Consider the following 27,573-nt stretch of genomic DNA (forward strand, 5'->3'; position numbering starts at 1 on the left):
AAATAGCTAAGTGCACATTTAGGGGAGTTCCAGGTGATGGGGCTGGACAGTATGGCAGGGACCAGATCATGGAGGGTTATGGGTGCTACAGTGGAGCCATGAGCCAGTGAACAAGCCATAGAGCAGGGAGCATCCAACTGGCCTCGGTCCTGGATCTGCCATTTACCAGCTATGTGATCTTAAATTACTTAGTTAACTTCTCTAAGTCTCAGCTTCCTCATCTGTGTGTGTGGGGGGGGGTGGGGTGGTGGTGGGAAGCGGAGACAGTAAAGCTATTGTGAATGATAGAAGTCATAAAGTGCTTACTTGTCTGTACATAATAAGATTTTTTTAAATGTTATGGTTCTTTTGATGACTATGATGGGGAGACTTTGAAGTAATTCAAGCAGTGATATAACAGGTGATTTAGAAAAATCTCTCTGGCAGCTCTCTGTAGCACAAATCTGAGGAATGTGAAACCTAGAGCAGGGAGACAGTTAAAAGGCTTATAGTTAGCTAGAGGACAAAGAATAAGGGCCTGGGCTGAAGTAGTAAGCATAGACACATAGAGCAGGAAACAGAATAAGAGCCATGGAGGACATAGTCAGTACCGCCTAAATCCATTGTGCTTATACCCCTTTGTGAAAATGATTAAAGTAAACTACACTAGACCCACAAAAGTTGTGTGTGTGGAATACAAATCCTGGAGTCAAAGTCTCCAGGTGTGGATCCCAAGTTTACCCTAACTACATATGTGATCTGGGGAAGTCACTTAACCTCGTGCTTCTGTAATGGGGATCTCAAACAGGGATAACCTCATAGAATTATCTCATCATGTTTAAAACGTGATTAAAGAAGTGACTGGCATCCAGTAGACATTATATATGAATGAGTTTCTTAAATAAAAATTATCTCCAGAAAATACTGTTAAAGGTAGTAAGATGTTTGGGGAAAATGATACACATTGACTGTTGTTATAAATTTCTTAGGGAAAAAATAATCTGTATCCTAAAATGGTGAAATTCAAGCCAGGTAAATTTTGATAAAGGGAATGAGAGGGATGCCTGGGTGGCTCAGTCGGTTAAGCATCTGACACTTGATTTCAGCTCAGATCATGATCTCACAGTTCAGTAGATTGAGCCCCATGTCGGCCTCTGCAGTTTGGAGACTGCTTGGGATTCTGTCTCCCTGTCTCTCTCCCCGCCTCTCCTGCTCCTACTCAAGCTCTCTATATCAAAATAAGTAAAATTTAAAAAAAAAATTTTAAAGGAATGAAAGAAGAGCAGTAAAAGAAGAAATGTTGCCTAGACAGAATTAGACAGAATATAAACCTATATTTATTTTCAGGAAAACTCACCCACCCCATTGTTTTATCAATCCAGTACCCACACTACTTTCAAATAAAAGTGGAAAAGCTAGTCATGGATCAGCAGATTCTAAACACCCGAGACCAAGGTTAGGAAAACTATTTGTTACATAATTAACTCACAGGATCTTTCACGCAATGTTTCAAATGGCAAACCTATGATATTTTTTAGTATATTTATCTGAAACACACTGGATTTAAAAGCCAGTTAAGGTCAGGGAGCCTGGGTGGCTCAGTTGGTTAAGTGTCCAACTTCCGCTCAGGTCACGATCTTACAGTTTGTGAGTTTGAGCCCCACGTCTGGCTCTGTGCTGACAGCTCAGAGCCTGTAACCTGCTTCAAATTCTGTGTCTCCCTCTCTCTCTGCTCCTTCGCCGCTGGCACTCTGTCTCTCTTTTCCAAAACTAAATTAAAACATTTAAAAAAAATAAAAGCCAGTTAAGGAAAACTACATCCAGACTGTCATAACACCAAACTATACCCACTATCACCAAAGATCTGCTACATATCCATGGATTTCACAAGACACTGAAGACAATTTGTTGAGAACCTAGCAACTATACTTTTTCATAATGACAAAGAATGGTAAATAATTAAAAAAAATAAAATGCCTAAGGTAATTCAATACTATAAATATGTTCTCATTGAGGAGGTCAAACAATGAAATATCCACCAAACATCAAATATATTTCGTTTCTCATATAAGGCTTTTAACTTCATGAAGCTATTTATTCTTAAGGACTCTTTTCTTTTTTTTTTTTTTTTTTTTTTTAATCTTTATTTATTTTTGAGAGAGAGCCAGAGAGCGAGTAGGGCACAGGCAGAGAGAGAGGGAGACACAGAATCCAAGGCAGGCTCCAGGCTCTGAACTGCCAACACAGAGCCCGACGTGGGGCTCGAACTCATGAACCGCGAGATCATGCCCTGAGCCTAAGTCAGACGCTTAATCGACTGAACCACCCAGGAGCCCTTCTTAAGGATTCTTTAATGAGGCTAATGCGGGAGTTCTCCATTTCCTTTTCTTTTTTTTTTTTTAAGTTTATTCATTTTAAGAGACAGAGAGAGAGAGAGAGCACAAGCAGGGGAGGGGCAAAGAGAAGGAGTGAAAGAATATCCCAAGCAAGCTCTGCCAGTGCAGAGCTTGAACTCACAAACCGTGAGATCATGACCTGAGCCAAAATCAAGAGTCGAACTCTTAACCAACTAACAGAACCACCCAGGCATCCCCCCATTTCCTTTTACAAAAATCTCATGGCATTCATCATTAATCTGTTAGAATAGATACAATAAAATTTCTGGAATCCATGTATTTTTTAGGTTTATTTATAATTAAACTGGTTTGCTTTCCAGTCTTGTCTCTCAATGCACATGATCTTGGAGATACACTTCCCATAATCCTTCTCCCTGAACCTATTAAAAGAAAAAATTGTTATAAATGCTTTTAAGAGTTAAGTCTTAGATGGTAACATGCTATTTCATACAAACTCCAAATCAGGGGCGCCTGAGTGGCTCAATCGTTTAAGCGTCTGATTTCAGCTCAGGTCATGATCTCACAGTTCGTGGGTTCGAGCCCCACGTCGGGCTCTGTGTTGACAGCTTGGAGCCTGGGACATGCTTCAGATTCTGTGTCTCCCTCTCTCTCTGCTCCTCCCCTGCTCACGGTCTGTCTCTCTCTGTCTCTCAATAATAAATAAACATTAAAAAATTAAAAAAAAAAACTCCAAGTCAAAGTTATGGCAGTTTTCAGCATTACTAAATGATAGCCCATTCGCTTTATCCAAAGTGATACAGAGAGAGGCATGATGCCCCTGCCATAGGGAAAGAATTACATTTGACTTTGAACTGCTTTATATAATCTTTTTGCAAATAATTTATTTTTTCAGAATCAGTTTTTTCATCCAAAAACTGAGGATAATAAAACTTTGTCTATTCTCGTGGCATCAAATGAGATAACACATGTTAACGCACTTGGACGATTGTAAGATATACACATGTGAAGTATTTTTAGCTAAATGTATAAATTAGCTTCTACTTTTGAACACTTATTAACTGATAGAAGAAGTTTAAATTATTTTGGAAGCTCATATTTTAAAACCATTGCCATGAGAAACATACAAATATTATTTAGATAGGTATAATATGTATGTCACAATGACATTACATACTGACTTTTGGACTTGCAAAAACTTTCATTAAGAACAACAATCACCTTGATTAATATCCAATAAAAGTTCAGAGTATTTACTTTCAATTTTGGGGGGTAGGGTAGAGGGTTGAGAGAGAGAGAGAGAGGGAGAATTTTAATAAGCAGGCTCCATGCTCAGCACAGAGCCCAAAGCAGGGCTCAATCCCACGACTCTGGGATCACGACCTGAGCCAAAATCAAGAGTTGGACACTCAACCCAGTAGTTACCCAGGCACCCCAGAGTACTTACTTTTAAATTGAGAGTTCTGGACTCCGACAGTAATGTTCGAGAAACACTTTTTTAGACTAACTGAAAGTAGGCACCTTCCTTCTATGGGTGATGAAGATGGTAAATTTTCAAGCTAACATACATGAAATGCATGTAATTGATAATATGAACCTACGGAACTGATGTCTTTGAGGAGTGTCAACTCATTCAGTTCTAAACAGGAAACTTTCATGTCTTCCAGTAACTGCTTTCAACTATGATAAAACCAAATCCCTCCCTTAATAATACTTTGGTCAGAAATCCCACGCATTTCTGTTGGCTTTTGGTTATTAAAACAGTCTAGCTGAATTACAGCTTCAGTCTAATGTCTGTCTCTAGGCTCTCTCCCTAAGCACCATGGCCGGTTTGTGGCTCCAGGGCTTGGTGTGGGCAGGAGAGTGTTGGCTGTTCTTTTTCTGCCTCTCTAGAACTCCTCCCAAGTTGAAGGCAGGAAGATTGGAGAAAGGGGGGGATGGTAGACATATTTATTCATAACTGAATGAGGTGGCATTTCTCCCTGGTTGTTGCACTTCTCTCTGGTTAATATTGAGTGGCCATCTCTGTCCACTCCGTGGCCAGCGTCCAGATGCTAGGGCACTTGTGTAGTTTCTTCAAAGAGCCATGGAGAGCTTTGCCACAGTTCCTTAACTTGGGAAATAGGGCTCCTGCTAGGCTCCCTTCCAAGCCCTCTAACAGTACCTCAGGATGCCAGCTTGCACCTGCCAATCCCTATCTAAGAGCTTGGCCCATCTGGGTAGGGTACTGGCATGGCAGTTCAAATCCCATCACTTCTGTGACAGTCTTTCACACCTGGGAAATGCAAGAATCCTTGCCTTACCAAACAGTTAAGCTCCTACTTGTTCTCTCTCATTCTCCCTCTCTGTCTCTATCTCTGTCTTTCTTTTTCTCTCCTTCTTCTTACATCTTTATCCAGTTTTATTCTCCCCACCCACCACTCCCTACTTCTTATTCCACCGTTCACATGGCACTAGGAAAGCCAGCAATTCTATTGACAAAGAGGATGTCCTGCTAGGGAATAGCTTGCCAGGTTCCCCTCTTGCAGGCACCTCCAGTCTTTACAATGATCATTTTTAAGCTTCCCAGCACTTCCTTGCCTCCCTGCAATTCATAGATCTTGGCTTCAGAAAGGGAAAATCTTCCCACTACTAATGATGACTTAATCACCATGCTAAAGACCCAGACAATTCTTGAGTCTCTCTGGTCCTTCTCTTGTATCAGCTGGGAAAGGGGCAGTGGGAAAGTGCCGGAAGAATGTCTCATGCCACCCTTCAGTAAGCCCTGTGGTGACTGACATATCTGGCCTCAACTTTCTACAGCAGCGGTACTGAATCTTGACCACACATTAGAATTGTCTTTAGCGTGTTTATAAATCTTGATACCTGGGGCTCCCTTGGCCAATTAAATCGGATTTGGATGAAGACCACACTGTTTTTTGTTTTTCTATAAACTTCCTTTGGGGCACCATCTTAGCCTACTTTCATTCTCTCAGGTACCTCTTTCTATCAGTTCAGGAGAAGTCAGATTTGCAATCAAATCCCACCATTTTTTACAGCTTCACCTTTGGCAAGTAACATAGCCTTTCTGTGCCTGAATTCCTTCATCTCTAAAATGAAGATATTTTTCATACTATTTCTTGGGTTTTGGGGGTCATTTGAAAATACCTGCAAAGAAAATATTACAAAGAACATTTCCCTGAAAAGAGCTTGATAAATGTTGGTTACATATATGCCAAGTCCCGATAATGGTAAAGTTCATGCATAGTCATTATTTTAGCTCATTGTCTTTCAACAGTGTTCTGTCTTAAAACCCACAATTCCAAAACAAAGATTTAAATAACATATGCTTAATAGATTTACCTAGCATGCATTGACTTCTGTAAACATACCTGCTATTAGAATTTCTAGAAAGCTCTCAAAAACTTAACAAAATGAAGTGACAAAGATGTTACCAGCTTTCCATATGTAGTAAAGAGCATTTATCCTCAAATACACATATTCAAACACATTAAAATATTTCTTTTTCCCTTTAGAAGTAGCTATGCTTCTGGAATTATTTTATTTGAAACATTTTAGAGACCTCACTGATGGTACTAATGGGTAAGATGATGTTACTTGATTGTGCCTTACCTAAATACCACATCTTTATTTAAAGTTTTACAGAGAGGACAAACAGAATCATTAAATCCACTTCTGCCCATAAAATAGATGACTGTAATCTGTCATCTCAATTTTAATAAAAGCTACTTGAAACTTTGAATTGAAATTCAATAAGAGAATTATAAGTACCATAGTGTCTATACGTTTTAAAGAAAGCTTAAAGTGCTAAACATTCTAACATATAAAGGATACAGTGTGCACATTTCTTTCTTTATTATATTTAAAATGTGAGTTATTTCTGAATTGCTCATAAGATTTGTTTGTAAAACAAAAATTTCTCCCCACTTCTTTATATGAAGGTTTCCCAAATTGTCAAGAGCATACCCAGAGACAAAGCCACGTAAGTACATATTCCAAAAAAGAGTTTTGTAAAGTAAAAGTGCTAACATAGTTTTTCTAAGAATGTTTGCACACATACAATGGAGTTTTATGTTATAAATAGATCTCAATAAATTTATTTCTATGAATGATATTCTCAAAGTATACCTTACAGAATATTGTCCTATGATTCTGTATTAGAGATATTTGTTTTCTATAACCTCTATTTAGAACATAAGTTAAAAGATATATAAACATTTAAAAACCAGACAACTGTTACTGATTATTTGGGCCTTGTAAAAATTCAATTTATTCTTTTTTTATGTTTATTTATTTATTGAGAGAAAGAGAGAGAGAGCATGGGTGGGGAAGGAGCAGAGAGAATGGGAGAGAGAGAATCCCAAGCAGGCTCTGTGCTATCAGTGCAGAGCTTGACAAGGGACTTGATCTCACAAACCATGAGATCATGACCTGAGCCAAAATCAAGAGTCAGACACTCAACTGACTGAGCCACCCAGGAGCCCCCAAAATTCAATTTATTCTTGAAACAAATCCAAATTTTATGGCTTTGAGCTTCAATGTTATAAAAATTTGATTATTAATATTTCTCTTAGTGATCTTTAAAAAGTTGGAGTTTGCCTACAGTTCAGTCAGCCAGTCAAATACTAAAAATGTTTGAACATCTCTCAAAAGTGACTAAATGTGTCACTAGAAGGATATTTATAATTTATATATTTATATATATATTTATAAATTTATAATTTATAGGGAATTATAATCTACTCAACTTCTACTCATTGTTAATAACATTAGATTAGCTTTTTTTCACTATTTCAGCTTGTTAGATTCTCATTTTATACAGAATTATAAAAAATCTGAACACTAGATATTTTAAAACAAGCCAAAAATTTGTTATCTATAGAACTGCTTTGTAGTGTCCCCATTTTAAGGGAGCATGATTCAAGCACTGTCTGGAATTTCCTTTTCTTTGTTAATGTATATTTTCTTCAATTCCAAATTCATCCTTTGCATGTTCTTCAAAACTGTGAGCATTGTGTTTGTTAGCAACCATCCCTACCCAGCCTTTCTACCCCATTCCTCTCCATCCTCCTTCTTGTAGGTAACTCGGAAGAGGAGGAAGTCCATGCCATGTTCATTTCACCTTGAGCCCAGGGACCATTCCTGGAACTGAGTGGACTCGATGTTTTAAATGAAAAACAGTAATCCCAGTGAGGTCATAGACTTGATAACATACAAAGTGACAAGCACTTTGCTCCAAGAGTTTTCTAGAACAAATAATGCTAGCATAAGAAATTAAATGTGAGTTTGAGTTAAGTGGAAAAAATAGACCAACAAAAGTAGGCATTGCCATAGTAACTTAGAAATTTTTCTTCTTTTGAAGGCTTTCTAGTCACTTTTTACATATGGGGAAAAGTAGACTGTAGTCTGTAGTGTATCTCTCTCTCTCTCTCTCTCTCTCTCTCTCTCTCTGTCACACACACACACACACACACACACACAAGAATTAATGCAAACATCCAGACGACTTCATAATACTTTTAAATCAACAATTAACTATACTATCACAAACTAGAAAACTAAAGCAAACATTCAAATGCTTTAATAATGGTCTTTTTAAAACCACAAATATATTGCCAGGGTATTTTAGGAAAGTTGACTTGGGGGGAAGAGAAGGATCGAATTTTTTTACACTCAGACATGTAATATCCTCTCTGAATCCTGTCAATAGAGACATCATCGGCAGAGAAATGCTCCCAAAGCACTGTTCACTAGCAATTCTTCAAAAACAAAATCAGTTCTTAAAAAAAAAAATCACCACACAATAGTTCCACTTTGAATTTTTTTAATGCTTATTTATTTTTGAGAGGGAACGAGACAGAGTGTGAGCAGTAGAGGGGCAGAAAGAGAGAGGGAGACACAGAATCCGAAGCAGGCTCTAGGCTCTGAGGTGTCAGCACAGAGCCCGATGCGGGGCTCTAACAGAGGAACCATGAGATCATGACATGAGCTGAAGTCAGACACTTAAGCGACTGAGCTACTCAGGTAACCTCCCTTTTAAAAAAACTTTTTTAATGTTTATTTACTTTTGAGAAAGAGAGAGTGTGAGCAGGGGAGGGGCAGAGAGAGAGGGACAATAGGTCCACTTTGAAACAAGCACATCGTGGACTCAGGAGAAGCCCAATACCCAACCCATTCTTAAGGTCTGGCCACAAAAGAACTACTGGAATAACAGCATCTAGCCACCTTTGTCCCTACATTTTAACTGGGAGGCAAGTGATTCTAAAGTTGCATACTATTAGGACAGTAAAACTAGAGCAATATTAGAACTTCACTGATGGTAGAGTACAATTTCCTCTTTACTTCTCTCTTTTTGTACAGCACTCAAAATTTTTGCCTCTTTCTCCCCCCACCCCCCAACACCTCACAACAGATGAGTCAGGAAGGGTGAGAGATTTGTCACAGGCCCGCTACAAGTTAGATCAGAGCTGGAATTAGAACCCAAATCTCAGTAACTGGAGCCAGCCAACTGCTATTCTAGACTCAGAACAACTCCAGTTCAGTGTCATGAATTCTGCATACTCCAAATTTGTCATTACTGTTTTGTCTGATGCTTCCTGCCATGGACTCCTAAAGCAACACAATGAAACCTCCTTTCCGGATTCTTCGATCACTGCTAGTCTAAAGCAGAGGAAAGTTACTTAAACTTTCTGGGCTTTTATCTAAACTCCGCAGGTTGAACTGGAAGTCTCTGAAAAACTTTCCAGTTCTAAAAATTCTGCTTTTCACCCTCTAGTCTTATGCTTCATTCTTGATGTTTGAAATTTTCACTAGGTGGCAGGATTCCACCATCACATTACAAAAGGATTTTTCGATGGAAGCCTGGGAGCAGAAAATTTCAAAGAAACTCCTTTCCTCAGAGTGAACATAAAAAAAAAAAAAAAAAAAAAAAAAAAAAAAAAAGCCAAGAGAAAGAATAACTACAAAGGCCAGTAGTCCACATATTTCATAAAGTTCTAGATCCACTTTTAATATAATTATAAAGAGGAAATTAATCAAACATGTTTTTTATACAATACTACAATTTGGCATCCAAATCAGGTAAAAGTCTGCATTAATTTCATGCATTTTAAAGTTTATTTTATCTGAATCCCAATGTAAACTATATCGGATCCCTTCCAGCAAACTGGTAGCAAGAAACAATCAATATGATGGAAACAAAAACATCTAAAACATTTAAAATCATTTTTACATGCATTTCAAAGTTTCCTATAAGTTACTTACAATATATTTCTAATGTCTTTGAATTTTATTTTGAGCACTTAACTAGGTGAGTACACATGATGGTAGATTTTTGCATTTATTTGTAAAACCCTTAAGAGAATATTCTTTCAAATAGATTTTATGACATTTCATCATATATTTAAAATTATTGCCCCAAATCGGCCTTTTAAGAAATGCTGTATTGTAAATGTCACTACCAACGCTTTGTAAGAGTCCCCCAAAGCCAAGCTAATTGGTTATGCTGAGCTGAGCATTTCTCTTCTGCCAGAACCAAGTAAAGTAACATGAAACAATAACGCAACTGCATATTCTATATTGCCTAGAAGAAACTTCCCAAGTGTCTTGCCGGTTGTCAGAGAAGCTGATTAACTAGACTTTTCTTCAGCTGATAAATATGGCACTCTTGTTTGTTTGTTTTTTTTTTTTCTTTCAATTACTGGTTAATTGTATATATGCTATATGTTACTCGAAAGTTTTTTCGAAACACGAACAAACCCGCATCCTGGGAAAAGTTAGCATCAGCGCCAAAATCAGACCCATACATAACCTTCTGAATCAGCCCTTGAAAAAACCATCAACAGGTTGCTTTCATTCCCTCCCCGCACAGAGCGGTGATAACATCTCTTCGGAGGTCCTACCTTAGCAACTTGTAAGGGCTGCTTCTGCTCCTTGCCACCTTGCAATCTGAACCCCCAGGGCGCTCCACCGGTCATGGAAATGCAGATAAAATCCCCCGTGCCCATTTTCTCCTTTTAGTTGGGTAGCATGAAGAGCCTGAAAAGACAGACGAGGCTTCGGTGCGGTTGAGATGTGTGCTTAGCCCCAGGCGCCTCCAAGGTGGCAGGGCTGGGGAGCGCAGAGGCCGAGCTCCTGCTGCGGCCGCCGTCCCGGCCGCCGCTGCCGCGAACTAGCGCAGCTAATAGGATCCTTCACAAGGAGGCAGAAGCGCTCCCTGGCATCGAGGACACCGCCCACTTTTGCGTCACGCTCCTTTGTTCAGCCCACTTCAAGCAAGGGAAGGAGACTCGCTCACCGCAGAAGGTCCTCTTTTGGGGCGGGTTTGGGGCGGTGGAGCAAGAGTTCCCTAGCACTCACATTTAATGCCAGCACTTAAAGAATGATTGAAAAACTTTCATTAAATAATCATATAAATAGTAGAGAACACGTGAAGGTTTTAATCTCCAGGCCACGAGTGTCATCTCCCAATATGAGCTCTGAGAACTCAACTACTAGACAATTCCATTCTCTCAAATAAATGTTTTAAGAAGAACCACATTGACGTTTGAAACAGACAAAAGGGAGTGAAAGTGGGTGAAATTATTATTTTTCTAAGTTTTTACTGTCTACGGCCTGCAGAACTAATCCCATAAGAGGAAATAAAAGAAAGCAAAACATTTGAGTTTTTCCCTCAAAACCTCCTACTCTGAAAAGTGCTTTTTTTGAACTATCAGATAGGTATATACATTTTAGAGCCGGAGGATGTGGTTGGGGGGTGGGGGAGGAGAGGGAGAAGGAGGAGAAGAAAAGGTGAGGGGAAGGATTTCCCCCTGGAAATTATATTCTTTTAACAGCGCTCTTGAATGGTTTGGATTGCTTTAAATTTAAATAAGCGTTTCATTTTCTTCCCTGTTCAGCAGGAAGGAAACTTCTTAAACCAAAATAGCCAACTACATACAATGTCACCTACAAGTTTCTTATTTTTATAATCCCTCATCACTTCTTCTGAGTCTGGGTGGTCCAAAATAAAAGTTGATTTCAATGTTTTAAAATCTGAATACAATCTACCAAAAATCGTACAAATGGAACATTTTTATTTTCCCATAATGTTTTTATTTTCCATGACATTCATCCCTGTAGGGAACGGTAATTTGTGTTACATGTGGTACCAAACAAAATTGACTTCCAGACGCTCTGCCTGTTTCAGTACTAGGAAGCACTGTGCAGTGAACATCCATACAGCCTTGTTCCCCAGAAGCCAAACGTGTCAAGTGATTTTGTTTGTGCTTTCTCACTGGGGTAAGGAAGACAACATAACCAGAGACTGTTGGCTCTCAAAGAGACCCTTTGAAGGGCATGAGGAGCAGACAGGCATCTCAAGTTTGATTCTCTTCAGAGAGGTGAATTGGCTTCCCCAAAGTCTTTCTTTGAAAAAATATCATTTTATAAGTGACATCCTAAAGTATGACTGCTGAGAACAAAAGAAAAAGAACTTTTTACATGTTCTTTTTCCACCTTCTCGTGTCCCTCCTGTTCCTCAACCCAATTCAGTCTAGCTTCTATCCCCACAAGAGGGAAAACTCTCGGCAAGGTCACTTACTACCTCCTTGCTTTTGTGAGCACTTGAGATTATTAACCATGTCCCCCTTAGATTGTCTTCTCTCTTGGGCTTCGATTCGAGAACACAACACGCTCTTTCCTCTTGCATCTCTAGCCACTCGTCTCTGGCCTTGGGTAGTCCTCAGCCTCTACTAATTCATTAAATGTATGTGTTCTCTTTCAGGGCTATGTCCCGGTCTACTTTTCTCACTTTACATCCTTTCTATGGCTTCTTTCATTCACCCCATAGAATTTAACCTTCCCCCTCAATCTCAGATACAATTCCTCAACTCCAGGCCAATATATGCAACTGCTCATTAAACCTGTTTCTATGTGAACCTATCACAGAAACCTAAAACTCTGTATACTCAAAATCAAGTTCCTTTTTTTTTCTCCAAATTCTGCTTTTCCTCCTTGTTTCCCATCTCAGGATAATCGGCAAACTTATTACCTTTCTCTTATGTCTGGTTCCCCTCAACCCTGACTTAAATGTAAATGTGAGGCTGGAGGCTGGAACGGGGGTAGCCATATTGTGACCATGAGGTAAAGCTGAAGAAAACTGCAAAGACTCCAGTGCTGATAAAATTAATGCCAATAGTTGTGCGCCTCCCGTTTCCTTACTGTGCAAGAAAAATGACCCTATTTGTTTAACCTGCTGTAGGTCCAGTTCATCGCTACTTGCAGCAGGTACACTCCTATCTGCTAACTCGAGGAATAGCTTCTCCATCCAACCAACCAGTTCCTCCAGAGAACCGGGGGCTCAAATATTGCTTTAATGTGAAGATTTAATCTGGGTCAGGACCTTGACAGAGAGTGTTTTATTTATCTTCAAAGTAACCATGCTAGGTAGTTATCAGTGTCTCCCTTTTACTGGTAATTAACTCAGTCTTAGATTCTACATGGTAGAGATTTGAACCTTTGCCTGCCTGAATTTAAAATGCCTGTTCTTATTATTGCCATCCTATCTCCACGATTTGTGTATTCCCTAATGCACATCTCCTATATCCAACTGCTCATTAAGACCTATGGATCCAACTTATAAGTAGAATGTAAATCCGCCCCTTCCCTCCATTCCCACTACTGTGGTTATTTCCATCTCTGGCCCTGGTTTCAGCAATCTCCTAACTAATCTGTCCCAGCTTTGTTTCACCCTCAATTCATTTTTGACTTTACAGCAAGGGTGAAATTTCTAAAATGCAATGTTTATCTTGTTTTATCCCTCTGTTTAAAGTCTTCAAGGGCTGGGACACCTGGGTGGCTCAGTCCCTTAAGCTTCTGACTTTAGCTCAGATCATGATCTCGTGGTTTGTGAGTTTGAGCCCCACATCAGGCTCTGTGCTGACAGCTCAGAGCCTGGAGCCTGCTCTGGATTCTGTGTCTCCCTCTCTTTCTGCCCCCCCCCCCCCCCCGTTTTCTCTCTCCCTCTCCTTCTCTCTCTCTCTCTCAAAAATAAACATGAAAAAAAAGTTTAAAAAAATAATAATAAAGTCTTCAAGGACTTTCAGAATAGCCCAAACTCCTTTGCATAGAGAACACATTCTGCCCCCCATTCTTCACTTCTTCTCCCACCTCATCTCTCACCTTGAATTTTATGACTCAGACACACAGAACTGTTTTTCCTTTCTATAACCTGCTTTTTTGGTTCCATCTGCTAAGTCATTCTTCTAAGCTATCTAGTCCACCCCACACATAGATCACCTGATAAGTCCTATTCATCCTTCTGGCCTCAGATTACAGGTCACATTCTCCAGGAAGCCTTTCCTAACCCTCCTCCCCCACAGGTATTCCTTCCATGTGCTGCCATCACTCTGCACTTTCCCTCATTCGAATGGTCTCTTAAATTGTCTGAACCCAACACTAGGTTATTAACCCTGTGAGATTAGCAGATGTCCCCAATTTATTGGAAATTGTATCCCCAGGTCTAATACAATTCTTGATGCCAAACTGGTGCTCATTATGAGTAGAATGAAAGACTAGATATGATTTCCCAGAATAAAGGTGTAGAAGAGAGAGTCAAAGAGTTCTCATTTTTTTTTCTTTTTTTCTTACTTCATTTGACTTGGAAAAAAATCTGGAAGAGAGCAAAATTCTTGAATTCTACCACTTAGAGACCATATGGAGTATTTCGTGCCTGTCTCCCTAACATCTTGCCTGTCCCCCAATGGGCAGTAACTACCAGATTCAGTAAGATTGATCCTTCCACCCCAGCAGCACAGATAAGCTGGTTGATCTAAGACAATCAGAGTAATCTTTTCTCTGTAACACAGAGCTTAGATCAGGAATGGGTACAAAACCTAGGCTTGAGTCAAGGACATCCCCCCAGCTCTAGTGATTAATTTGTATATGGTCCAACCACAGGGAAGCTTAAGAGCCTTCCAGAAAGCTGTCAGGGGCAATATCATTACCCCCCATAGATATTGATAACATCCAATGGGAGAAGTCAATGTGAAGGTGAAACTACCACAAGATATATTGGGGGAGAGAATCTTCCTTGGTTCTTCAGTGCTCCTGAAGGTCTTTCTGGATGTGTCAGAATTCAAGGTCCTAATGCTTATTTCCTGAGCTATTTCTCAGGGTTATGTTTGTAGCAGGATGTGGTAATATCTCAAGGTGGGTCAAAGAGCAAGTTGATTGCAAACAAAAAGTAAAATAAAAGCAATGGATTCAACAGGCTTAGTGTACCTTAGCTGATACGGAAATCCTTTGTGTGTGTGTGGCATGCATCTGGGTCATTTCCTATAAATGGAATTTGAGGCAATATAAGCTTGTAAATATGGTGATGTTCATGCTGCTTGTTATATCTTGAGTAAGAAAGCTCTTTGTCTCTGATTGAAGAATCTCATTTCTTCTTCCAACATCCATGAAACACTAACAAGCTAACTTAGTCACCTGCAAGGAGGGTGAAATCAAGTCCCAGACCCAACAAAGTAAACAAGACGTTAGTGGAGAAATGGAAGTAGAGCCCTGGTCAAACAGCACACAGCCTGCTCTTTATTTTATTTGGGATATAAGAATCAAGGCAAGTGTAAAAACTCTTTTTCTTAAGGGAAAAAAAAGTGACAAGTGCTTTTGAAAATGATCTTCTTTGATGGTAGCTACACTTATGGTGAGCATAGCATAACATAGATTTTTCAAATCACTTTGTTGTACACCTGAAACTAATGTAACATGTGTCAATTATACTTCAACTAAAAAATTACCTTCTTAGACTAACTCTACTTCAATGCCATTTAAAGAATTTAACAATATATCATCTGTTGTTTTATACTACCATCCACTAATTCTTTCACTTTATTATTCATTCAGCAAATAATACCTATATTATCCTTCCCAACGTTGACAGCACAGTAAGATTATTGAGCCTAACATGAATTGCGAAGCCACATTATAAAACAAAAATCTTGCATTAGGAATGACTTATTCTACAATAATTTCACATTGGCTACCTATGCTGGCTCATGCCTCTTTGTTATTTTTCTAATTCAATATTTTACTCAAAAATATGTGGAGGTGGGAGTGGGTAGTGTACCCCACACCACCGGCAAGCAATTCTCACTACACCAGCAAAATATCTAAGAATTCAACTCCATTCGACACTATCTACCTGGAGATAACATCAGATTCCATAGGTAAGGGCTCAGTCCCACATGATATGCTCCCCCACACACACACTTCAGACACCAGTCACAAGTCCAGATTATCACCTTTGCTTCTGATCAACCAGCTATATATCAGAGGTTCCAAAGATCCCCTCCTTGGATTTGATTAATTAATGATTATTGATTATTAAACAATATAATAAAGGATACAGATGTCCATCCAGATGGAAGAGAAAGGTAGGGCAAGGTATACGAGAAGGGATGAAGAATTCCCATGCCCTGTCCAGACACACCACTCTCCCAACACCTCCATGTGTTCACCAATACAGAAGCTCTCCAAGCCCGGTACTTATGGAATTTTATACAGACTTCATCACGTAGGCATGATGGATCATTAGCTCTATTTTCAGCTCTTTTCCTTTCTCAAGAAAATGGGTGGCAGGGCTGAAAATTCAAGTTTCTAATCATGGCTTGATCTTTCCAATGACCAGCTCTCATCCAGAAGTCCACCCAGAATCACCTCATAAGAACAAAAGACACTCTCACCACCCCAGAAATTACAAGGATTTCAGGAATTCTGTATCAGGAACAAAGGTCAAAGACCAATATAAAAACAAGAGGCACTCCTAGTGTTCTTATCACTTAGAAAATTAAAAGGGTTTGGGGTGCTTCGATGGCTCAGGTGGTTAAGCATCCAACTCTTGATTTCGGCTCAGGTCATGATCTAATGAACTAAGAGACTGAGCCCCACATTGGGCTCTGGTCTCTGCACTGATGGCATGGAGACTGCTGAGAATTCTCTCTCACCCTCTTTCTCTGCCCTACCCCCCCCCCCCGCTCTCTCTCAAAGAACTTATTAAACATTTGTTTTTAAAGGGGCTTTAAAAAAACAAAACAGAAACCTAGCAGGTATCTTACAACATTAGCTAATGTATTTATGTGAGTTAAATCTGAATAAATCACCAAATGAAACCACGCGGATTAAAGTCCCTATGGGATACATACACATTAAAAGTTTTAGTTTCAAAAGCATATTTTATAAACGTGCAATGTGTGTGCGTGTGTGTGTACATTTTAGGACAATGAAGATGGGGTTAAATAAATATATTAGAAAAAAATAGTTTCAGACATCTGTTTTCTCCAAAAGACTGGAGGGCATTCAGTTCAAAAAATGAACTGAAAATGTGACTCATGATGTCTACTGACTATATCGTTTTGCTACTTTGCTAGTAAATATGTTTTACTAGTAATATGTTTCAGCTAGTAAATATGCTAGTAAATACAAAACAAAGCATGTTTTGTATTTCGGATAGTATTATCTGAAACATAAGAAAGAGTAAAGATAATTTTTAAGTACAATGTAAAGTCAATGAACTATTAAAGATAAAATTTAAATGATAGCATCTATATTTTTAAACAAACAAAATCATTTTTTCCATGGGTTATAATCAATATTTGGAACTGTCACTAAATTTTAACCTCCAAAATCAGGATTAAAATTTGGAGCTTTGAAACAATGTATTTTGTTATTGTTGTTTTGTTTTAATTTTTCCTTCTGCAAAAAGGGACTGAGAGCAATTAGGCATGAAATTGCATATGAGGGAAGAAATTCATATCCCAGACAAAGACAACAAGATCTTTTCAAGTGATCATTCTTAACATTTGGATGAAACATGATAGTTGGAATTAATTACAGATAACAGAATTTTATCCTAAGTGTTAAAAAATACATACACAGATAATCAACATGATGACAACTATTTGCGAACTCCTATTAAGCAGTTATGAAACTTTGCGACTATTGGAGAATCACTAATCCATTATCTGCTGACCCCACTAGGGCCTGCTGTGACTCGAGTATTTGTGCTGTTTCCTGGAATGCACGTGCATGAAATGCCATCTGAGCAGGTGGTGATGCTGCTTTGCCGCATTCCAGTACAAGAGAGAAGGGGCAGTGTGAAAGAAGACACCCTCCAACAGTCCAACAGCATTTTCCCTGCTCATCTACATGCCCTCTCTTGCTTGGAGACTGAATGTGGTTTCGGGAGAAACTACCACCGCTGCTGGTGGTGACTCAAAGTCCCAACACTGAGGCTTGCAGAGCTAAGGAGATACACCGGCAACTCCTACCTTTACGTGGAGCCCAGAGACGCTGCCTTACCCAACCTCGCAGCATGAGGAAGTATATTCATTTGCTAGGCAGATGCTAAGTACTACAAAGTACTTTACAAAGTACTACAGACAAGGTGGCTTGAAAAGAAATGCATTGTCTCACAATTCTGAAGATGAGAAGTCTGAGATAAAGGTGTCCACAGAGTCTTTTGAAGTCTGTTTCTTTGGCTTTTAGATGGCTGTCTTCTCCAAATGCCTTCACATCATCTTCTCTCTGTACCTGTACATTCTAACCCCCTCTTTTTTATATAGAATCAGTTATATTGGATTAAGGCCTGCTCTAGTGACCTCATTTTAACTTAATTACCTTTAAAGACCTTATGTCTAAATACAGTCACATTCTGAGATGTTGGAGGGTAGAACTTCAACATACGAATTTGGGGGATAAATTTCAGCCCATAACAGGGAGGCAGAGCCTACAGAGAGTATGTAACTAAGTACCAGTTAGTTTCCTTTTCGATACACAAAAGGTATGTGACAGAATAATTTTTGAGATTTTGATAATTTTGTTCTTTAGATTTCCCCCTTCTTCTTCTTCTAAGAAAGTAGTCAGACCCTTACAACTTCCTTAACTCAGGGACTTTTGCTGAGGGAGAATAGAAGGTAACACCAGTGATTCCCTGTTTTGTAAGGCCTAACCTCCATGAAATGACTTTCCAAGAGATCCCAAGAGGGGAGAAAAGCAAAGAAAGTTCCCTTGAGAAAAGCAAGGCAGGGCTTTAGTCCTAGCTAGGATTGTCTAACTGTCCGTGGGTCTCTCCAGTAATGCTGATCACCATGCTGCTGCCAGGGAACTAACGGCAAGAGGGCAACAGCTATAGGGTCTCTGGAGGGAGGCCAGACACCAAGAGGAGGGCTCCCAACCTTTGCCAACGTTCTTCAGCCACATACATGTCAAGACACTGCAGTTAGGTACCTGACTGCTGGCCAAGACCATGGACAGTTCAGTGACCAGTGAAGGAAAATGATTGATGACCAGTTGCTCTGCTGAATCCCAACAACTTTGCAAACCCCGGGAAGGACGTGGCCAATTCAGTGAGATGGGGACCAGAGTTGGAGTAAATTTATTAAAACAATAAAATAATAGTCTTGAGCTAATTTAAAAGATACACATTTTTAAGCTTATAGTTCATTCATTCAAATGATTTTTTGTGAGCATCCCAGACAACATTCCTGCTCTCATGGAGCCCACATTTTACCAGAGAAGCCAGATAATAAGTACGTAAACAAAATAGCTTCAGAGAGAAATAGAGGCTAAGAAGAGAGAACGGGATGATTCGGCAGAGAGTAAGGGGAGTAATACACACAGGAGATCAGAAAAACCTCCCAGAGCTGAGACACAAATAAGGATTTGACTGGAAGAGAGGCAGGAAAGGCAGAATATGCTTTTTGTACAAAAAAGAGATGAAGGTTAGTGTAGCTGAACTGTAGTAGATGTGTGCCCATTACTGGAGAATGTAATATGAAGTTAGTGAACCTCAAGCTCATGACCCCTCCCTTCTGGGATCCCTTCCAAGTCTCTGGAAGGAACACCAGCAATGTGTTTACATGTTCATATGCCGCTGTAAAATTTGCCAAGGTAAAATACTTCAACCAAATTCGGTTAAGATGGTTGTCTTTTTCGCTCCAACTTCCCCTGCAAGTAATGGTGGAGGAGCCATGAGCCTTTCTGGAATCCAGCTAAAAGGAAGACGAGGTGGGGATTTGTTGAGCTTGGGTTTCATGAAATATGTTCATGTGCTTCACAACCACATTCATGTGAAGTTATTGCCAGCTGCCCAGCATAGGAATGAATAGCTTCCAGGCATAGTCCCACCATGTGCTGTGTCCATTAGCCTGGTGTGACAACATTAAAGGGCAGGGCCAGAGGTCCTATCATAGCATCAGCCCATACTAGGGTGCTGACACTATGTATTTGTGTAGTAGAGGAAAACAGGTTGAAATGTACAGCGCCACAAACTAGTCTGTGGAAGACTCTTCCCATAGCTAAATATAAGAATTGCCAGGGAAGAATTCATTTCTTATTGATGCCTACTCAAATGCAAAGGTGCCCCCTTCCAGAAATATGCCAGATAATGCAGCACACACATTATAAATGCACCATACATTCTCCACGGCTATTATAAAAAACAGAATTTATTAGAACTCTTATGTTTATGGGCACAAACTTGTAGCCATATTACAGTGATTAGTTCTGTATGAGAAGTCCCATGTTGTGTGCAACCCAATTACCAATAATAAAAACTGCTATCGGTTAACTATGCTACATGTTAATAGAAAAAAATGGTATCATGAAATTTTTGTCATACAGAGAGGAGATCAAAGAACATTCAAGGAAGAAAAGTAGGGGAAAAAGAGGTGTGTCATAGTTAATAAAAATATTATTTATGAGAGGGAGAGAGCCAAAGCATAACAGACTCTTAAAAAACTAAGAACAAACGAGGGTTGATGGGGGGGTGAGAGGGAGGGAGGGTGGGTGATGGGTATTGCGGAAGGCACATTTTGGGATGAGCACTGGTGTTGTATGGAAACCAATTTGACAATAAATTTCATATTAAATATATATGTATTATTTATCTGAATTTTGATATGTTTGTGGGAGTTAGCTAATTTGTGTGGGGCTTTTTTAAATAGATAAAACAAACACTTTTTTGATTTTCATAACTTAGCTGTCCCTCTTCTGATCTTTTCATTTTTCATCAATTTTTCCATCTCCTCTTTTACTTCAAAGCTTCACAAAATGAATTAAAATATCTGCTTTGCCCTTAGGCTTCTGGAAATTAATAATATTAAAAATGGATACGCTTACATTTATAATGTCAAAATGCCTAGAAGTTTCAATAGTAGTATTAATAATGCCTAATAAATAAATAATACTAAGGGGGTTCCTAAGTGAAACTTTATATTGAAGACAAATTTTAAATATGGGTCGTAGTTTAAGTTAGGAATCACTTTTAACCTATTAAGCAAAAATAGATTCAAATTGCTGCATTTTCTTGTATCAAAGTAAGGCTTTCCAGACTAAACCATACTCTATCAACCTGTCACAAGCTTGGTATCTACCCTGGTTTTTAAAACCTGCCTTAATTTATTTATTCATGCAAAAAATGTTTATTATTTATTTAAGTCACTGTTCTAGGCAGGAGGGACATGGAAATTAACAAGTCAGACAAGGCCCATGCCCTCTAGAAGCTCATATTGCAGTAGGTAGGGCAGACAATAAAGACAACCTATATTCTGTCAGATGGGGACAAGTGCTATGAAGAACAATAAAGTTGTGGGCATGGGGTTGGCTACTTCAGCAGAAAGCTTTTTGTCATGAGGAGGCAATGAAGAGTCAGGGGCTTGATGTGACTTTAAACCCCAGCTTTGCTGCTATTTACTGCCCAGCCTTGGATGCATCATTTTCTCTCCTGAACCTTGGTATTCTCTTTCAAAGTCATTCTAGCAATAAGTGAAACATTTTTAAACATCTATTTTTTAAAAAAGTGCCTGGCATATAGTAACTGCTTCCTAAACCTTTCCTTTAACATCTCCCTTGGCTATCTAAGGTGGATCTTTCTGGATGGGAACACAGATGCCTTAGCTGACAGGTTTTGGAAGGAAATAGCTTTCCATTGCAGGTCAGTGCAATAGGCTTCCCACAAAAGTGAGGAATTTCCTGGAAAATTGATAATTACTTACAAGGCAGCTAGCAATAACTGAGGAAAGAGAAAGTAAAATGGCCACTACTGTGTTTGAGGACCATATGTTCAGTTGACCGGAATTCATGACTTTTCATACCTCTTTGGAATTAGACAGGCCTGGGTTTGTGTCCTGGCTCTGCCCCCACCACACCCCACCCTCACTAGCTGGTTACTGTGGCTCCTCGGTCTCTGTTTCCTCATGTGTAGAAAAAATTACATGCACTGTAAGAAATGATGAGGCAAATTGATGCTTATCACTGTACTGGAATACAGGAGGCACTCGGTATTTTGGTTGTTATTATAATTCGTAGTGATTCATTAATTTTTTGATTAAGGACATTTTCCCAATTCATTATCTTTCAGGTTTCTCAGAAGAACATGAAGTAATAGAAATATTATTATACTCTTCAGCAGAACTGTGAAATGAGCTCCTGAGAGAGAACCTGGTTTCATCCATGACTGGGATTTCATTTCGGTTCTCCTAATTCTCTAGCATCTCAAATAGTATATATTTGCTGATGGGGCAACTATACTATCTTCCACTGTGCATCACATCCAGATTTAATGAAATTGCTAAACCAGAAAGGGACTTGGGGGATTCTTTTTCTGCTCTGCAAGCAAGAGAACCCTGTGGACTTCCAACATGGTCAATGAACCAATTTCTATGGGCCCAAGATTTTGAGTTTTTTGGAAAGCAATAGTGGCTCCTCAGTAAATACACATGGAATGAAATTGCATAGAAATACATTGAATGCAATGGAAACACAGTAAATGCAGTCTTAAACTAACATATTAAACCTGGTTTGGACTTTAATTCCAGGTTTCAACTTTCGTAAACCAACACATAGAGTGACAAAGAACAATACTTTTTCCATCATGAAAATATTCTCTTTGAAATCTTGAAGTGGTTACAAACATTAAGCCCCACCAAGTATGTGTCATTTTCTAAACTCTCTGGAGAGAGGGAAAACTGGCAGTCAGATCAAATAAATTGCCTAAGGTCACACTGAAATCAGTGAGAGAGCAAACCAAACTCCAGAGCCCTCTTCTCACATCAGTGGTACACAGAGAGAAATTATATGGAAGTTACTTAGGCCATTGCCCTGACAACACATTCTGGGTATTTTCCTGAATTTTGTTTTCCAGCGCTTTGCCAGATCTGGCCTTAAAAATATCTAAGGATAGCAATTCCTTCCATTTTCCTTCTTTTCAATCTGTGTAATTATGCCAGCATCTAAGAGCTCTGACTTCCAGGAGAAGTTTGTCATTTGAAATAAAATTTCCAGGTCTCTTATCATATCTCTAGCTCTACTCTTCCTATCTTTTTCTTCCTTTTTAGTGCTGAAACTAGTAATGGTTAGGATTACTGGGAATAGGACCATCATATATGAAAAATTCCTTCTCTGCAACAATTTTAAATGTCTTTGAAAAGTCTTTCTTTCCATTTTTAATTAAAAAGCAGTTTTTAAAATAACTTTTTGGGGTACCTGGGTGCCTCAGTAGAGCATCCAACTCTTGATCTCACGGTCGTGAGTTTAAGCCCCAAGTTAGGTGTGAAGCCTACTTTAAAAAAATAAAAGAAAAAAAGAAAAGAAAATCTTAAAAATTTTTAAATGTTTATTTATTCTTTAGAGAGAGAGACAGAGAGACAGAGTGTGAGCAGGAGAGGGCAGAGAGATGGAAACCCAGAATCTGAAGCAGGCTCCACGTTCTGAGCTGTCATCACAGAGCCCGATGCTGGGTTTGAACTCATGAGCTGTGAGATCATGACCTGAACAGAAGCGTAACAGACTGAGCCACCCAGGCACCCCAAAAATAAAAACTTTAAAGTCATGTTTGAGAAATTCACCTGTCAAGAATTTATAGAATTTCAAAAAAATGTAAGGAAAGTTTTTTTGAGCTCTTTTTCGTGGCACCTCGGAGGCAGTAGCCTGCTTCAGGATGAAGCAGAGCATCTCTTTTCTCAGCTACTGGCTGCCCAAAACTCATTGAAGTGGACAAGGAACACAAACTTCATATCTTTCGTGAGAAGTGAACGGCCATGGCTGCTGATGCTCTAGGTGAAGACTGGAAGGGTTTTGTGGGCTCAATCTGTGGTGGCAATGACAAACAAGGCTTCCCCATGAAGCAGAGGGTTGTGACCCATGGCCCTGTCTGACTACTGCTGAGTAAGAGGCATTCCTGCTACAGACCAAGGAGGACTGGGAGGGGATGGGGGGCATTTGGGAAAGAAAGCATGAATCTCTTTGGGGTTGCATTGTGGATGCCAATCTCACCGTGCTCAACTTGGTCATTGTAAAAACAAAAAAAAGGGGGAGAAGGATATTCCTGGGTTTACTGATACTACTATGCCTTGTCTCATGGGGCCCAAAAGAGCTAGCAGAATCCACAACCTTTTCAGTCTTTCTAAAGATGATATTCACCAGTATGTTGTGAAAAGTCCCTAAACAAAGAAGGTAGGAAACCTAGAACCAAAGCACCCAAGATTCAACATCTTGTTACTCCACGTGTCCTCCAGCATAAATGTTGGTGTATTCCTCTAAAGAAACAGCGTACTAAGAAAAATAAGGACGAGGTTGCAGAATATGCCAAACTTTTGGCCAAGAGAATGAAGGAGGCCGAAGAAAAATGCCTGGAACAGATTGCCAAGAGACAGGGGCTGTCTTCTCTGAGAGCTTCTACCTCTAAGTCTGAGTCCAATAAAAAAAAAATGAGATTTTTTTAAAGAGTAACAAATAAATAAGATCAGACATCAAAAATAAAATTAAGAAAGGAAAAAATTTTTGAAAGGCATGCATAAACATGCATGAACATTTGCATAGATTGATGGTTTAAAAATGTTATGTTATCATTACAGGAAAATTTAATGCACACATGAGAAACCTCAAACACATTCTTTCTGAGGTATCTCATTTATTAATGCTTTTTAAAAATCCAAGAATTACCCAAATTTAGATAATCAATTTAAAAAGCTATAAAATCTAGAGCAAGTGTACTGTACTTTTGGAGGAATAAAGTATTTTTAGCAAGTACAGGCAATGAAAAATATAAATGTGAAATCCAACAGAGCCATTGCACAGAAATTTCAAGTAAGATTATGTCTCTTACTCCACAATGTTTCATTACGTAGTTTTTTAAAGTCAGAGGGAGCATTGGAGTGGATTAGGTCACTGCAACTTTTATTCCTATGAAGTGCACATTCAAAGTTAAACATGACAGAGCCTGACTTGCAGGGAAATTTTCAGTCCAAAATTAAGATAATGATCATTAGAACTGATTTCACTTCATTCTTTCCAAATCCATCTTATACTGCTTTAACAAGAAATGAAATCCAGATGTTCGAATGATGCAAGACACTTTGTTTTAAGCCCTGTAAAGCAGAGGCATGCTTTCTAGTTAGTATAACCATCGATTTCAAAAACAAACTGTTTAGTTTCTTTATAAAATTGCTTTAGCTAAGGAAACTCTGGGATGTAAATCATTAAGGGTTACCAATAGCACTCAGGAGATGAGTAAATAAATGATAGATACTACCCAGGTACAACCCAAAATCATAAATAACACTGTCTCAGAGTTTTAAGTAACTTTTGCTCAAAGACTGATTAAGATTTATAGTATGGCAAATGTGCTTTTTTCTCACAGAATTAATGGAATGACAAATACACAAATGTCAATATTCAAGATGCAAAATGAATTTAGGATCACATCCAACTAATAATATTAATCACTAAAAATTAGTAGAAGAAATCATTAATAAGAATTACAAGATTTTTAAGTGGAACCATACAGGTAACAAATGTATATACAACAACACTAATATTTTGGTCCAAGGACAACTAATCTCAGCAACCTTGTAAATCTTAGTAAATAATTTCCTTTCTTTGGTTCGTGAGTCCATTTGTGAGCTACTATTATACTAATTACCTTTATTTCGTTTTTTGTGAAAGAAGGAAAGAAAAAGGTAGCTGTTTCAAAGGCTATCTACTCTTGAAGGAAACTACATAGAAGACATTCTTATTAAGTAATACATTATCAAATATATCAAATATAAATTATTATATTGTTCAGAAGAATTTCAGAGAAAACGTGTACCATGCATCATATAAAAGATGAATGTGGAACTGTTCTGTTAATTGAAGAAGGAAGTAAATGACCACCTTTGATAAATACAGTTTTTAAAAATTCTGTAGAAATGACTGATTCATACTGAAGAATTTATTCACTTTGTCCTATTCTCCTTGTAACAAATAATATATTTATTTTTGATGAAACTGTTTTCCTTTGTTTGTAATGTTTATTTATTTATTTTGAGAGAGAGTGAAAGCACAAGTGGGGGAGGGGTAGAGAGAGAGGGAGAGAGAGAATCCTGAGCAGGTCCTGCATTATCAGCAAGGGCTTGAATTCCCACACCATGAGATCATGACCTCAGCGGAAATTGAGTTGAATGCTTAACCGACTGAGCCACCCAGGCACTCCACAAATAATATATATATTTTTTGTAACATAGATAGTGAAAAGGGTGGTCTATGACTGAAAACAAAAAAAAATAAAACAATGGGCACATCCAGGAACTGGGTCTCTACTCTTAAAATAAACCTTTGGCATTATTCTTTAACCAATCATGCCATTTGATTTAAACAACACATAATAATGTAGACAAATATGGTGACATCTTTCATTGCCTTTAGACATTTAGAAGAAATTATTGAGTTCCATGTATATTTTTGGATTAATTTAAGAAAATTCAAAACTGCAGTCATTTGGCTACAATATATTAGACACTAGAGACACAAGCTCTTGGTTCCTACCTTCAAGGTATTCAAGCAAGCGTTGGCAAACTGTGAAGTGAGGGCCTTAGCTCTCTGTGGTGACTACTCTGCAGTCTTAGTACAAAAGCAGCCACAGATAATCTGTAAGTAATAGTGTGCCTGTGTTGTAATAAAACTTTATTTCCAAAACAGGCAAGAGCTGTATTTGGCCTATGAGCTGAAGCTTGATGATCAGTAGTTAGAATAAAGGAAAAATAATATAACTAACTAGCAAAATAATAATATTAAAAGATATTTCCTTGGAATTGTGTTTCTAAATATTAGCAGAATATCTTTCTTTCAGCAGAACAAAATGGTGACAGAGGCTACCAGACAAGCCAAATTTTTTAAACATCCATTTAAAGACATCAGAAGTGCTGAACCAATCAGGATAAGGAGGTTCCAGAGAAGATGAGAAGCTGAGAATATGGACTTGCCAAGGGGGCACTACAGCTGGGAACCAGCAAATCAGCAGAACCTTTGTTGACCTCCTGGAGCTACCTCGGTGATCCTCAGCCAGGGGTAATTTTGCCTCCAGGGGACATCTGACAATGTCTGGGGACATTTTTGATTATCTCAGCTGTCAGCACAGGGCCTGATGCAGGGCTCAAACCCACAAACCGTGAGATCAAGACCTGAGCCAAAGTCAGCTGCTTAACTGACTGAGCCACCCCGGTGTCCCAGATGCTGCTGTTTAGATGCATGTCTTGGAAAGTTACTTTGGGAATAGTATGGGAGGGAGAGTATGTTCTATACTGCTTCTGCTACTGATAGCAATGAATTGGATATTGAAAAGTAGCTACTGACAGAGGAGAGGATTTAAACTATATCAGTGAGGGGTGTCTGGGTGGCTCACTTGGTTGAGCTTCCAACTCTTGATTTTGGCTCAGGGAATGATCCCAGAGGTGTGGGATCCATGCTAAGCATGGAGACTACTTAGGATCCCCTCTCTCTCTCTCTCTCTCCCTTAGCCCCCTCCGCCCCCCAAATTAAATGTCTAAGAATTGCCAAGCTTGAGCACACTCTCTAAAATTAAACAAACAAACAAACTACATCAATGACAACAGAAATGGAAAACACTTACCAGCTATTGCTTTGAGGGGTGATGTAGTGTGATGGCAGGCTCCAGGACAAGCAGCTTAGGTTGGATTCTTTGATTTCCAGTTGTTAATGGCATAAAGTTTTGCCAGTTATTTAACTTCTCTATAACTCAGTTTCTGTAAAAGAGTAATAATATCTACCCATAAGGTTGCTAAGGGGATTAAACGAATTAACATATTTATTTTTTATTTTTTTAAATGTTTATTTTGAGAGAGCAGGGGGAGGGGCAGAGAGAGAGGAGAGAGAGAGAATCCCAAGCAGGCTCCGTGCTGTCAGCACAGATCCCAATGTGGGG

General features: G+C 38.9%; 1 protein-coding gene and 1 pseudogene across 4 annotated transcripts in view; one reads left to right on the forward strand and one right to left on the reverse strand.

The window, feature by feature from the left end:
• The window catches only part of SYNPO2 (synaptopodin 2), a 207,678-nt gene that overhangs the window by 160,838 nt on the left and 19,267 nt on the right, over positions 1-27,573 (reverse strand). Inside the window, exons 2-3 of one of the 4 annotated variants that reach the window (XM_042935626.1) lie at positions 27,262-27,394; positions 10,235-10,370 (exon numbers count right to left, since the gene is read on the reverse strand). In XM_042935626.1, coding sequence (XP_042791560.1) covers positions 10,235-10,339 — 105 coding nt within the window. In that variant the 5' untranslated portion in view covers positions 10,340-10,370; positions 27,262-27,394. Of the gene's footprint in view, positions 1-10,234; positions 10,499-27,261; positions 27,395-27,573 lie in introns of those variants that run through there. The other 3 variants (XM_042935625.1, XM_042935627.1, XM_042935629.1) reach the window with 3 other exon arrangements.
• Positions 15,724-24,070, forward strand: LOC122218444 (annotated as a pseudogene).

Source organism: Panthera leo, chromosome B1 (genome assembly GCF_018350215.1).
Source record: "Panthera leo isolate Ple1 chromosome B1, P.leo_Ple1_pat1.1, whole genome shotgun sequence".
Classification (NCBI taxonomy): Eukaryota; Metazoa; Chordata; class Mammalia; order Carnivora; family Felidae; genus Panthera; species Panthera leo.